Below are 12538 nucleotides of genomic sequence, written 5' to 3' on the forward strand. Positions count from 1 at the left end.
ATAATGTCTTAAAATACACTGCAAAAAATAAAATAAATAAGCTATCATGGCCTGTAAAACACTTTACAGCAACTACAGAAGATCTAAATATATGTAGGCTATATTTAATAAACGGCCATATGCATCTAGTGATTAAACCTTGGCATTACATTTTCTCTATTTTAACCCTAAATATTACGTTAACTGCAATATTAATAATACGCAGAATCTCTCCCAGAAAAAAATGTGATTGTAAAAAAACTAGTCAGTGTAGTGATCAATACACAATCAATGCACATGATGTGTTAAACATTAGAAATGGCTACAAATATAGTAAAACTGCGGTCTACATAAACCCATTAGGGAATAAAAAGATAAACAAAATAAAAGATTAAGTCCATTAACGATTTTTATAGTAAAATATACTTTCTTGTTATACTCAGTATTATAGTATTTCTTTGTATGTATAAAATGAGGAAAGCAGAGGGCATGGTTTGTTTTTCTACCGCGAACAGATTGAATGTAGTAAAGTAGGCGTTTCATTCAGAACGCACTGTCAACGTTCACGGCGCACACACACACACAGTAATTTAAACTAAATTTTTATTAAAAAGTATACAGAGACTTATAAAACACAAAAAAGATATTAAAAATCCCATGTCATGACCACTTCTCTAATCCTTCATTATTAATCATAACTACTCTGTAGATCGTGGAGAACCAAACTCCATGGCCACAGTTGATGTGGGCAGAGTCCAGCATCCAAGGTCACCTGGGGAAGAACGAAGAAAAGAACAGATTAGTCATGCAACAACAACAAAAAAAAAGAAGAAAAAAAAAAACAAAAAGAAAAAAAAAAGTTCCTTTAAATGGCAAATCAAGACAAGGTCCTAATAAGCCGCGGTGTAACAAACCTAACTTCAATCGCACCCGTTCATGTAAAGTCCTCTTGACTTATGGATGAAGACCACTTAAAAGACAACTTAAGGAATAAATATAATCTATTTATTAAAAATTGCAATACTTGACCAACACGTAGTGAAGACAGGTTGATTACATACCTAGATCGCAGGATGATATCCTAATGAGATATTTCAGTCCTATCACAATCGAACCCAGGTACTGAACAGGTTCCCTGTACAAACAAACTGCTACAGCTATTTTGAAGTACTGGAATAACTGAAAGAACACCTATATGTGGGAATCAAGAGTAGATAAACCATGAACACTATAAAAGATATGCTTATATACCACTGAATGTGGGGAATTGTTAATAATGCAACTACATGTATAAGGCTTTTATTATTATCTCAGATGTAATGGAAACCACGTAGTTAATGTCTATCAGCCAAAACGCCGTCTGAAAGGATAATTAAGCTGTGAAACTTTTATTTAAAAAGTAACATACAATTGCATATCAATGTTAAACAATACTGGATTGATCTGAAGACATAATATACAATACACAAGAGAATGTTGGAAGTAAATAATGCTCATACAGCGTTGAATTGAACTCGATGAGTGGGGCTGGGTTGGTTTACAAAAGAGAAATGACGTAGGCTTTATCTATCCCATCATGATAAACTAGTTTGGAAAAACTCGTGCTGGGGTTTATACAGACGAACACAAACTCAGAACTGCATGCGTTAATCCCCCATGACAATGCTAGGCAACAGTTTATATAGAAAACAGGTCTACTGAGAATGCATGTTGACAACAAGTCGCCATTGTTGAACAAAACTGAATTTTAAAACAAATAGGTTACGAAAAATTCGCATCTTAAAAAAAAAAAAAAAAAGGAAAAAAGAAAGAAAACAACCAGGGCCAACTTTGCTGCATGAACTAAAACGTGGAAAATATCCAATATATTTATATAACAGAACACGTCCTAAAACTAAAGCTGGTCGAGCAAGTCAGGTTTCTGGGAAGAGATCTTCTTCCTACCTGTGAAGAATTGAGGTCTTTAAGGTATGCTTTTCACAGTGTCCGCCATCTCTTGCATGGCCGGGTGAATGAGCCCAACGTGGAAACCGAGAGAGATACTAGGGGGACAGCTTTCCGAGTCTTTCCCAACCCGCTTTAGTAGCCTCCGTAGCCACCCCTGCCGTAACCAGCCCCGCCGCCACGGGAGTAAGGGGCTCCGCTTCTGCCGGCGTACGTGTTTCCACTCTTCATGGGCCCGTAGCCGGAGGACTGCTGGCCGTATCCGCTGCCAAAGTCACTGTAACCGTTACCACCGCCATAGCCTCCCATCTGTTCGCCGTAGCCTCCTCCGTAACCGCCCCCGTATCCCCCGCTTCCATAGCCACCACCGCCGTAGCCTCCATCACTGCCGCCGTAGCCTCCGCCATAGCCACCGCCGTAGCCTCCTCTCCCGCCACCGAAGCCATTTTGATTCCGCCCCATACCTCTTCCTCCTCCTCTCCCCCTGCCGCCCCGAGCTCCGCCGGCGGCCTGGATCTCTTGTTTCGTGAGTGCTTTCTTCACCTCCACTTTGTGTCCGTTGATCATGTGGAACTTGAGCACGACGGCTTTGTCGGCCGAGTCGTTATCTTCGAAGTGGACGAAGCCGAAGCCACGCTTCTTGCCGGTGTCTTTGTCTGTGATAACCTCGGATTTCTCGATCATACCGAACTGAGAGAAATAATCGGTGAGGGTTTGCTCCTCGATGTCTTCTTTTAGCCCCCCCACGAATATCTTCTTGACTTTGGCGAGAGCTTCGGGCTTCCCGGCGTCTTCCCGAGCCACGGCTCTCTTCAGCTCTACGGTTTTACCGTCTACCACATGTGGCCTGGCGGCCATTGCTGCATCAGCCTCTTCTGCGGAGGAGTAGGTTACGAAGCCGAAACAACGAGACCGCTGAAGTTGATCGTTTTGGACAACCACGCAGTCCGTCAGTGACCCGTATTGTTCAAAATGAGCACGGAGGCCATCGTTAGTTGTTTGGACGTTCAGGCCGCCAACGAAGAGTTTGCAAAGCTGCTCCATTCCTGACATATCGTGCTGGACCGCCGTAAAGACTCAACTGTTGAGAAAAGGCCTTTTTTAAAAACGACTGTCGTCATGACGCAATGATCTCTACTGCAGTAAGACACGCCCCATCGATGGAAAAAAAGGCGGGCTCTTGGGACTTTGTGTGTCAAAAATTCATATATCATTGAATTTTAGATTTTCTAACCTGTAAAATTAAATGTTTAAAATTAAAATTATTTTAAAATAAACTTTTAAAATATTTATATTTGTCTAAGTCTTCTATAAAACATACAGCTTTAGTATGCAGCAGCTGTGTAAAATTATTTTGACCATGTGTTATAGTCTCTTCACATAATGCTAACCAGTAACCACGGACATTTGTAAAAGCCCAAATTATTTTTTGAAGGGCCCCATGTTTAGAAAATGCCACATTCAACAACACTGACCTCTGAGAAAACAAATACAGATATCTGGCACTAAAGGTTCGGATGCATTAAAAAAAAAAATGTGACAGGGATTTACTATGAATTTACATTTGACATTTCCTGGAGCATTTGTCGAACTCTTATTGACATTTTGCCCCAAGACCTGGTTGATTTCTAGCACTGACTAAATGTCATTTAAATATATAGTAGTCAGTGATGGCAACTTTATTTGTCTAAGAAAATGATGTTTTATTGATTATAGTAGTAACATAAAATAGTTAAACAACCAAATCTGAATATATTTCTTGTCATTTTTTATATTTTTCATGTAGGCTACAGGCCTAAATGCACACAAATACATAATGTATATATATATATTTTTTCCAGTCAATGTGAAAACACAATGCAAAACTTGCTTGCAAAATAAAACAGAATTTTCTTTGAGGGGACAGATGCACGCATTACCACTCAGCATGAGCAAAAGGAACTGATAGTCGAGATCTGCATAACAGATGAAGTGTCTGTAGACAACACTTTACAGATATTTGGTTACACCTTAATACTGATGGGTGGAGAAAATGTCTTTGTATGAGAGTGTTCTCACCTTTTAATATGCAAAACACAACCATCGTCTAAGTGTGGGATGAGAATTTCAAGCTGTTCATATTAACTTGCATATTTTTAATTGACCTAAAGAATTTAGATATGCAATATGACTGGGTTAACTGTCTGTAAGGACACTAAGGTACACCTATTTAATATTTTACAAATCTGCTAAGTGTTTGTGATCAGGCCGCCCGAGAGGGATGTTAATACTAGGTGTACACAGGGCCATTTTCAGTGCAAACTCAGTTTATTCAGAAACTGAAAGCCAATAAATTCAGAGCTGTTGACAACCTCCCCATCCCCTTGGATGTTGATTATTGATGTGTAAATCCATCAACCCTAATACTTTCTGAAGTTTAAAACAATCTTCTTCTTTTTCTCAATGTTCTATGGTTGATGTAATTATAAATACTTCATTCCCAAATGCTGTTTCATAGCCATTGTTTATTACAGTGTCATTCAAAATATATTTATTTAATATAATGCAACATTTAATCCCACAAAAGTTCGTGTCGATAAATAAAGTTAAGATTTTTGACCCTTTGTGATCTAAATCAATGCATTTAGTTATAACGTAGTCTCCTTTTTATATTTTGTAGTGTTTGGTTATAACCAGTACGAGCACAGGGTGGCGCCAGAAGACGGGGTGTTTTGAAGGATTGGAAGCCTCGTGTTTTCTCGCGATACGTGATTGACGACTGCTGCAGAATTCAAACTACTCGTTTGAAAGTTCCCGAACAAGAAAGCGATTGGAAGCAGTAGATTCTTCAGATATAATATTGCTATCGCCAACTTTTCAATCTAAAGGTAAAAACATTTACAAATGTATTTTGTTGAGTAGTTGTCACTTAGACATGCCATTAAGAAAACATGCTTTTTATTACCAATGCCACGCGATGTTTTTGATCGAAGTTTGCACAGTTAGCTCAACTAATGTGTTTAACGCTATTATTGACCAAAACATTAGATTCTATCATATTTTACTCACCTTCATGTTATCCCAGACCTGTAAGTTATGACTTTCTTCAATAAAAAACTAAAGGAGAATCAGTGCTACTCTTTGGACTAAGACGCAATGAAAGTGAAGGCTGAAAGATAGGGCTGGACTGGGGTTATTTTATTTGAACAAATACATTGTATATATACACACGCGCACTGCTGCTCAAAAGTTTGGGATAGGAAGATTTGTAATGTTTTTTTTTATTTTTTATTTTTTATTTCTCTTCATGACCGTATTTATTTGATCAGAAATACAGAAAAAATACAGTAATCTTGTGAATTATTATGGCAATTTCAAATAATGGTCTTCTATTTGAATATAATGTAATTTATATTGTAATGTAATTCATTCCTGTGATGACAATGCTGACATTTCATCAACCATCCCTCAAGTCTTCAGTGTCATATGATTATTATTTTAGTATTATTATTTTATTTTTGAGCCTGTGATCCTTTTTTCAAGGTTCTTTGATGAATAAAAAGTTAAAAAGAACAGCATTTAGGGATGTGTTAAATTGATTTAAAAAAAAGACTATGATAAAGACTAATCTTGTTAGAAAGATTTTTTATTTTTTTTATTTACTATTTTTTTATAAACACTGGTCTTTTTATCTTTATTTATCAAATAATCCTGAAAAATGTCACAGGTTCCAAAAGCATTTTAAGGATTTATAGTAAATCAGCATATTTTAATGATTTCCGATGGAGTAATGGTGATGAAAAATCAGCTTTGCCCCACAGAAATAAATTATATAATTAAATATAAAACCATTATTTTTATAATGTGATATTGTAAAATATATGATATTTTACAATGTTACCATTTTTTTTTTCTGTATTTCTGATCAAATAAATACAGCCATGATGAGCAAAAGAGACTTTACACAGATTAAAAGTTTTACTGATCCCAAATATATATATATATATATATATGAGAGAAAAAGTCTACACATGCTTGTACATGGGTTAATAATCACATTTTCTCTCTCTCTCTGAATTCAGATGTCGGATCTAGAGGATGAGATTAAAGTGTTGCGGCTGAAGGTGCAGGAAGGAGAAGAGGCTCTTCAGAGGGCTGGACAGTATGGACTTCAATGACAAAATGGATCTGCACAACAAATTGGAGGAACAACAAATCGAGATGTCCAATGTCATTGAGGTACCGATCCAGCACTGGTTTTCAGCATTTGATCTCCACAGTATGATGACTGACAGTCCAGTCAATCAGTGTATAATTCCTTAAATATGCTAAATTCTCCAAAAACAGGTCCTGGAACAAGAGAAATACAAAGGGATGTTGAGCTAAAGGCCCGCATGCTGGAGAGTCTGCGATCAGAATTTGATCTCGTCAGAAACCAACAGAAACATCAAATGGAGCAGCAACAAACTCTGCTGGAGAGGAGCCATGCTCTTGAGCTCAGCGATTTAAAGAATAAGGTCAGCTTATATGCTACTTTCCTGTTCAGAAATTTTATGTTTAGTTTTCAGTATAAAGCAGGAGTTGCCAGAGAATACATTCATCTTCCATGTTTTATCAGTTATCAGGTATATATCATTTTTTTTTAATGTTCAAATAATTTCTGACAATTGGAAATGATGGAGTGTTTGGGAAACCTATTAGAAAACAATTTACATTTTTGCATTTGGTGATACCACTAGTAGCTAAAACTTGGGTTGCAGCATAATCTTATTTTCCTGAAAAAATGTTATCTCATCTCATCTGTGGTGCTGATTAAATGTCTTTGTAGTTGGAAAAAACGAAGACAAATTTAGAGGACGCTCAACTGCAAATGCAGAAAATGGATATGGAATCAGCAATGGTAGAGTACTTTCCAGTTTTTATTTTTAATGGAAGAAAGTGGTTTCAAAGAAATAATGAATGTCAGTGTGAAGGGCTGGGCAATATAGGCAAAAATATTCTCACAATCATACCGATATTTATCACAAAATTGATTTACCATTAATGGGGAAAGGAGAAGAAAATGCTATTGCTATGATAATTTATCCACAATTTAACTCCATGGCTTCTTTTATTTTAGGGCCCCATGACATTTTTTTTATTTTCATCTAAATTTCGTTTTCCATTCAATTTTTTCCTGGATTCTGTTTTAAGGTTCAATATAAAATGTATCTTCAAAAAAATGTTTAATTATGAATTAATGCATCTTTAACAGTTTACCATAATCAATCTTTTAAAATGTAATGAAAACAATTTACAATAAAATATTTAGTTTTATGTTTACAAAAGTAATTGAATGAATAACTGTAAATGTAATAAAAAATGTTTTACCTTGGTTATATAATATTATTTAAAAATATTATCATTATTAATATTTTTCTCAAATTAAATTGTGAAAAGCTTGTGAATTGACGCTTCGCATCAGTTAATCCATGTTGAGTAAAAATGTCTAGAGCTTGTCATTGGTATTGACTTAAATTTTATTGTGACTGAATATGATAACGTTTTATCGCCCAGTGCTGTCAGTGTGCCCTTGGTGCTGAAGAGTGACCTTGTCTTGCAGGCGACTTTGGAGCAGGAGCTTCAGGAGGCACGATACAAAGAAGAGCAACTATATTTGGGCAACACCACCCTCCAGAGACAACTAGAGAGACTAACGGAGGAGAAGGAAGAGCGGGAGAGAGAGGCAGTGTCCTGCTACAATGCTTTGGAGGCATGTCTATAAGCATTTTCAAGTAAACATGTTTATGAAACATGTATTTACATTACCTCTCATTAGTTTGGGGTCTGTAAGATATTTTAAACAAAAGTCTCTTATGCTCACCAAGGCTACATTAATTTGATTTAAAAAAATACAGTAAAAAGTAATATTGTAAAATATTGTAACAACTGAAATAACTGTTTTGTATTTTAATATATTTTAAAATGTAGTTTATTCCTGTGACAGCAAAGTTTTCAGCTGCCATTATTTCAGTCTTCAGTGTCACGTTGTTTTTCATAAAAATTTTTAGATACATTTTGGTCAATTTAATGCATTTGTGCAGAATATAATTATTAATTTCTCTAAACATTTTTTGAATGGTATTGTATATTGAAAATTATGTCTTGCAGTGATAAGTAGAAACGCATGGAATTCTGGGCACGTATTTGTCAAGCCTCTGAGAATCACTCTCAAGATCCCTGCTAAGAATTAGCCTTGCGTAGCAATGTATGGCATTTGGCATTTGACAGACATGTTAAACAACCAATCACAGTTAATTTCATTTCAGCGTCATGTTTCGGGGCATGGAAATTTTGTGACAATAACAGACCGGTGTGTAAATCTCTCGGATGTATTTTAAAGATGGTGTGCAGTGAACTTTAAATATTTCACTTACTTTTGAGAATCCAGTGTTTAGTTGACCCTGATAAGCGCTCGTCATCACAGTTGTAAACACGGCAGCTTTCTTATTGTGTGAGGGGGTTTGATGTCACGGTATCTTTGTTTCTAGTCAGAACGGTAAAGAACGCGACACGCCTCTTGTAGAAGTCCTGTATAATTCAACCAATCCGATGACAACTTCAAAACATCTGAAGTATTTCCACTTTTGCGTGCAATATTCATAAGACGTTCAGCCAAGGATCTGTGGGCGTGAAGTCAGAGGCTGAGACTAGCTAAGAATCAAATTAAGTGTAAAAAAATTATTGGTTCAAAGCTGCTCTTATAAGTTAGTTATCAAGCTTCTCAGTCGTAACTTAAGCTAAGTCTTCGAGCTGATTCACAACACTTCGCTGTGCCACAAATTTGATTTTGGATGACGAAATATGCATGGACCAATCACTGAATAGATTTCCTTATTTAATAATATTCTCAGATAAATTCGCTTTAAATGGTTAAATTCCTTATGGGAGTTTACATTCAACACTCATTTGAAAATAAAGAATTTTGAAGAGAATACATTATGGTAAGGAAACAAATTGTCATCACAAACTTCAATTTTGTTTAAAAAATGAAAATTAGGCCATAAATTTACTGACCCTTAAGTCATCCTAGGTGTATATGACTTTCTTCTTTCAGACGAATCCAGTCGGAGTTATATAAAAAATTGTCTTTGATCTTTCAAGCTGTTTAATGCCACTCAGCGGGTGTTTTGCAGTTCATCAGTCCAAAAGAAGTCAAATAAAAAGTATCTCACATGGCTCCGGGGGGTGAACAAAGGCCTCCTGTAGTGAATTGATGTGTTTTTGTAATTTTGTAATCGATGCAATTCAAGCATGTGAGTGCTAAACCAAGTTCTCATTTACACACGAGTTACAAAAACAGTCGGTTATGTCAGTGGAGGTAAACAGCTGGGAAAGAAATCATATGTTTATTTTAGATCTTTGTGGCAGGCAGCAATATACTAGCCTGGTAATACCAGACTCTGCTACTTCACTTTGCTTCGTAGACAGAGTCTGGAATGGCATAATAGAGAAGTGTTTTCTCTCTCGCTAGGGGACGCTTGTCTGAAGTTTAAAATCATTGGTTACCCGTAAGCCAATCAGATACGTTTAGTTATGACGTATGTTATTCGCCTGTACAGCCGCATCGAAGCACAGACATCTTGCATCGAACTCAAATCTATGATTGAACTTCCACTGTAAACCTGTTGTAAACACATGATGATGCGAGCGAAATACCGGAGTGAACATGGCTGTAAACGACTTTTGCAGTTTGAAAAAGAGTTGAATGTTCTCCATAACAGAGCGAATTGCATCCCGTGTCTCGTTTCCCATTTCCGCGGTCGTTTCGGTTTTCGATTTCTCTAAAATTGTTTTCGACCGGTGGCAAACAAAGCTCTGACGCTGTATCAGACTGAGTACAGAAGCGAAATGAAATTGAGCGGAAGTAGGAAGTCTGACGTAGTCAGGCTAGCAATATACAGTAAATAAATCAATGAATCCTCTGCTCTCTTGTCTCCTCTGAGGCTGGGACTCCAAACAGTGTTCTGTGCTTGTCTGTGCAGCTAAAGTCAGAATGATTAGGATGTTTAGCTCAAACTTTCACCATGGCGTTAGAACTGGTACACCGTTGTCACTTGTGAAATCAGAATGACGGTGCCATGGGTGCAAACTTACAGATTAAGTTGCGGTAATATTATTATGAGACGCTTGCAGAAAAAGGCTTACCAAAACAAAGTTACTGGGTTAAGCTTTTTCACAATTCATTGGTTGGTAGATGCACCGGGGACCTCATATAGCACTTAAAACCTGGAAGTGAGATTTTCGTGACGTCATCACCTTTAACATTTCTTATTCTGCTGTATGTAGAAAGCTTGTGAAGCCAACCAATACCTTCAAATCCAGCTGGAACAGGTGTTGCAGCAGGCACAAGATCCAAACAGCAAAGGCAATTCTTTATTTTCTGAGGTACAGCATTAAGCATAATTTCTACTACTTGGCTATTTATGTCTGCCAAGAGTTTTCATTGTAACTAAAGCTTTATTTCAAGAGCAACTGAATAACGTTTTATAATACCAATGCAATACCTTTTTTTTTAATAACTAAAAACGTTTTTAATATTGGAAAGCTACTCAAATATTTCCACGGTAGTGCTTCATAATAAAACTGTATTTACTAAATATTTTGAGAGGTTACACTTAAATTGCTTTTGTGCCATGACACAAAATATTTGGATTTGCACAGGTAGAGGACAAGAGAGCAGGGATGGAGCGGCAGCTGAAAAGCATGAAACGACAGCATGAGTCTCTACAAAAGCAGCATGCTCTCACCAAGCAACATATGCACCGCATGAAGGTAAATAGTGGTTTGTGAGAAATATTTTTATAATTAAAAAAAATAAATAATTACACATTATCGGTTTCCTTGTGTGTGCTGTTTTAGATGCAGATAGCAACCCTTATGCATCTCCAGGGCAACAGGGCTGACCCAGCGCTTGAGCGACTGCAATTTATGCTATCTGACAAAAACAATGAGATAGAAAGCTTGATGATGAAAGTAAGAGAGCTGGAGAAAGCGAAGGTGAGCTTAGCATATCACAGAAATGAAACATATTACAGTCTGAGAAATTAATACTAGTAACTAATGCTAATGTGACATCACCAACAGATGACTGTAAAAGACCAGCATCCACCTCCCTCCTTTAAAGAAGGCGAGGTTATGGACTTATTACACAGACCTCTTAAAAATACAACTTTCAAATTCAAAGTAAGTATACTCTCATCAGTTATTTGTATTGTTGTTGCTTTAGAAATTTTTAAAACAATCATGACGTATGTGTATAGGAAAGATGCAGAGAAACTAAAGGATGAGTTGTCCATGGCAAGAATGAAGGCTCTTTCCGAAAGTCAGAGAGTGTTAGAGTTGGAGAGGAAACTTTATGGCACAGAACAAGCACTAAAACAAAGACACAGTGACAAAATGAGGCTCCAAGTCAAGCTTGAAGAACTAAAGATGAAATATACACCTAATGGTATTTTTTTCCCCTCCATCTCTGAACCTTAGTTTTCTACATAAACCTGTTAATTGTGTAGAGTGCAACAGTCAGTTCCGTAAGAAAAAATCCCTTTCTCCAGAGAAAAATAGATTTTAACAATAACCTTTTAAATCTAAGTCTAAGACTGACTTTCTGTGATCTATTAGGATGTTAATCATTGGTATGATTCTGCAAAGAACTCTCCACCAATTTACAATCACGACAAGCAAATTACTAAAATAAAACTAGTAGCACTCATTTCCATGAAACATGAAACATTGCAAAAGTGGTAGTCAGTTAGCCTGTGCTGTCAAACTATATATACATATATATGTATATATATATATATACACACACACACACTTTTATTCCTCATTAAAAATGTTTATTACACGTTCTTGTTCTTTTGTCTGTAATTTTCCTATTATTTTTTTCACTTCAAATCAAAGGTTGTAATGTGATTAGCTCAGCTGATATGGTTAGCAGCTTTGTGTCCTATAACTCCTTAAAACTTTGCATGGGAAAAATACAAATATTAGTACTTTGTGTATGCACTTTTTACAAATGTGGGCAAAATACTTTGGAACCAAGGCCACTGAAAAAGTGGGCAGGTACTATTGCACTCTATTGGATACTTGCTGTAATTCATCTTTGCGCTGCTATGATGTACTGTTAATAAATATACCATTGTTATGTATTCAGAGGTGAACAAAGCACAAGTACAGAAACGCCGCCGGGAGAAGTTTCCCGTAGCTGTTCCAGAGGAAGAATCAGCACCTAGAAAGAAAATTGCAAACCATGGACACTAGTGAAAATACAGAGAAAAAACCCTTAGTCATCCCATTAAGAAGCTGGTTGGATCCCCCTGCAGTCTGCACAACCCACAGAACTCAACCCTGTCATGTCCCGTGAAAACAAGTCTGTCCGAATCTCTGAGGATCCCCAGTCTGCATTCCTGATGCGCCCAGGTCAGTGCCAACCTCTGCATGCCAGCCCTTCTCCTTCTGCTGCGCTGTGTCAACTTTACAGTCTTTGCCATCTTCTTTTCCTGGGTTTTATGAAGACACTCACTCCTCGACCGTCATTTCCCTCTCTACCGTTGCCTCTTAGAACCCTGTAGCGCGAAGACATTTAATCCCATGA

General features: G+C 36.9%; 1 protein-coding gene and 1 pseudogene across 1 annotated transcript; one reads left to right on the forward strand and one right to left on the reverse strand.

Moving 5' to 3' along the window:
* Positions 1 to 1340: 1340 nt before the first annotated feature.
* LOC113081205 (heterogeneous nuclear ribonucleoprotein A0-like) lies at positions 1341 to 3012 on the reverse strand. Its single transcript, XM_026253284.1, has one exon. It carries the CDS (start codon positions 2974 to 2976, stop codon positions 2059 to 2061), a length of 918 nt encoding a protein of 305 aa, XP_026109069.1. The 5' UTR covers positions 2977 to 3012; the 3' UTR covers positions 1341 to 2058.
* A 1619-nt stretch (positions 3013 to 4631) lies between these two features.
* On the forward strand, positions 4632 to 12363 carry LOC113081208 (protein Spindly-like; annotated as a pseudogene).
* The last annotated feature ends 175 nt before the right edge of the window (positions 12364 to 12538 follow it).

This window comes from Carassius auratus, unplaced genomic scaffold, assembly GCF_003368295.1.
Source record: "Carassius auratus strain Wakin unplaced genomic scaffold, ASM336829v1 scaf_tig00033419, whole genome shotgun sequence".
Classification (NCBI taxonomy): Eukaryota; Metazoa; Chordata; class Actinopteri; order Cypriniformes; family Cyprinidae; genus Carassius; species Carassius auratus.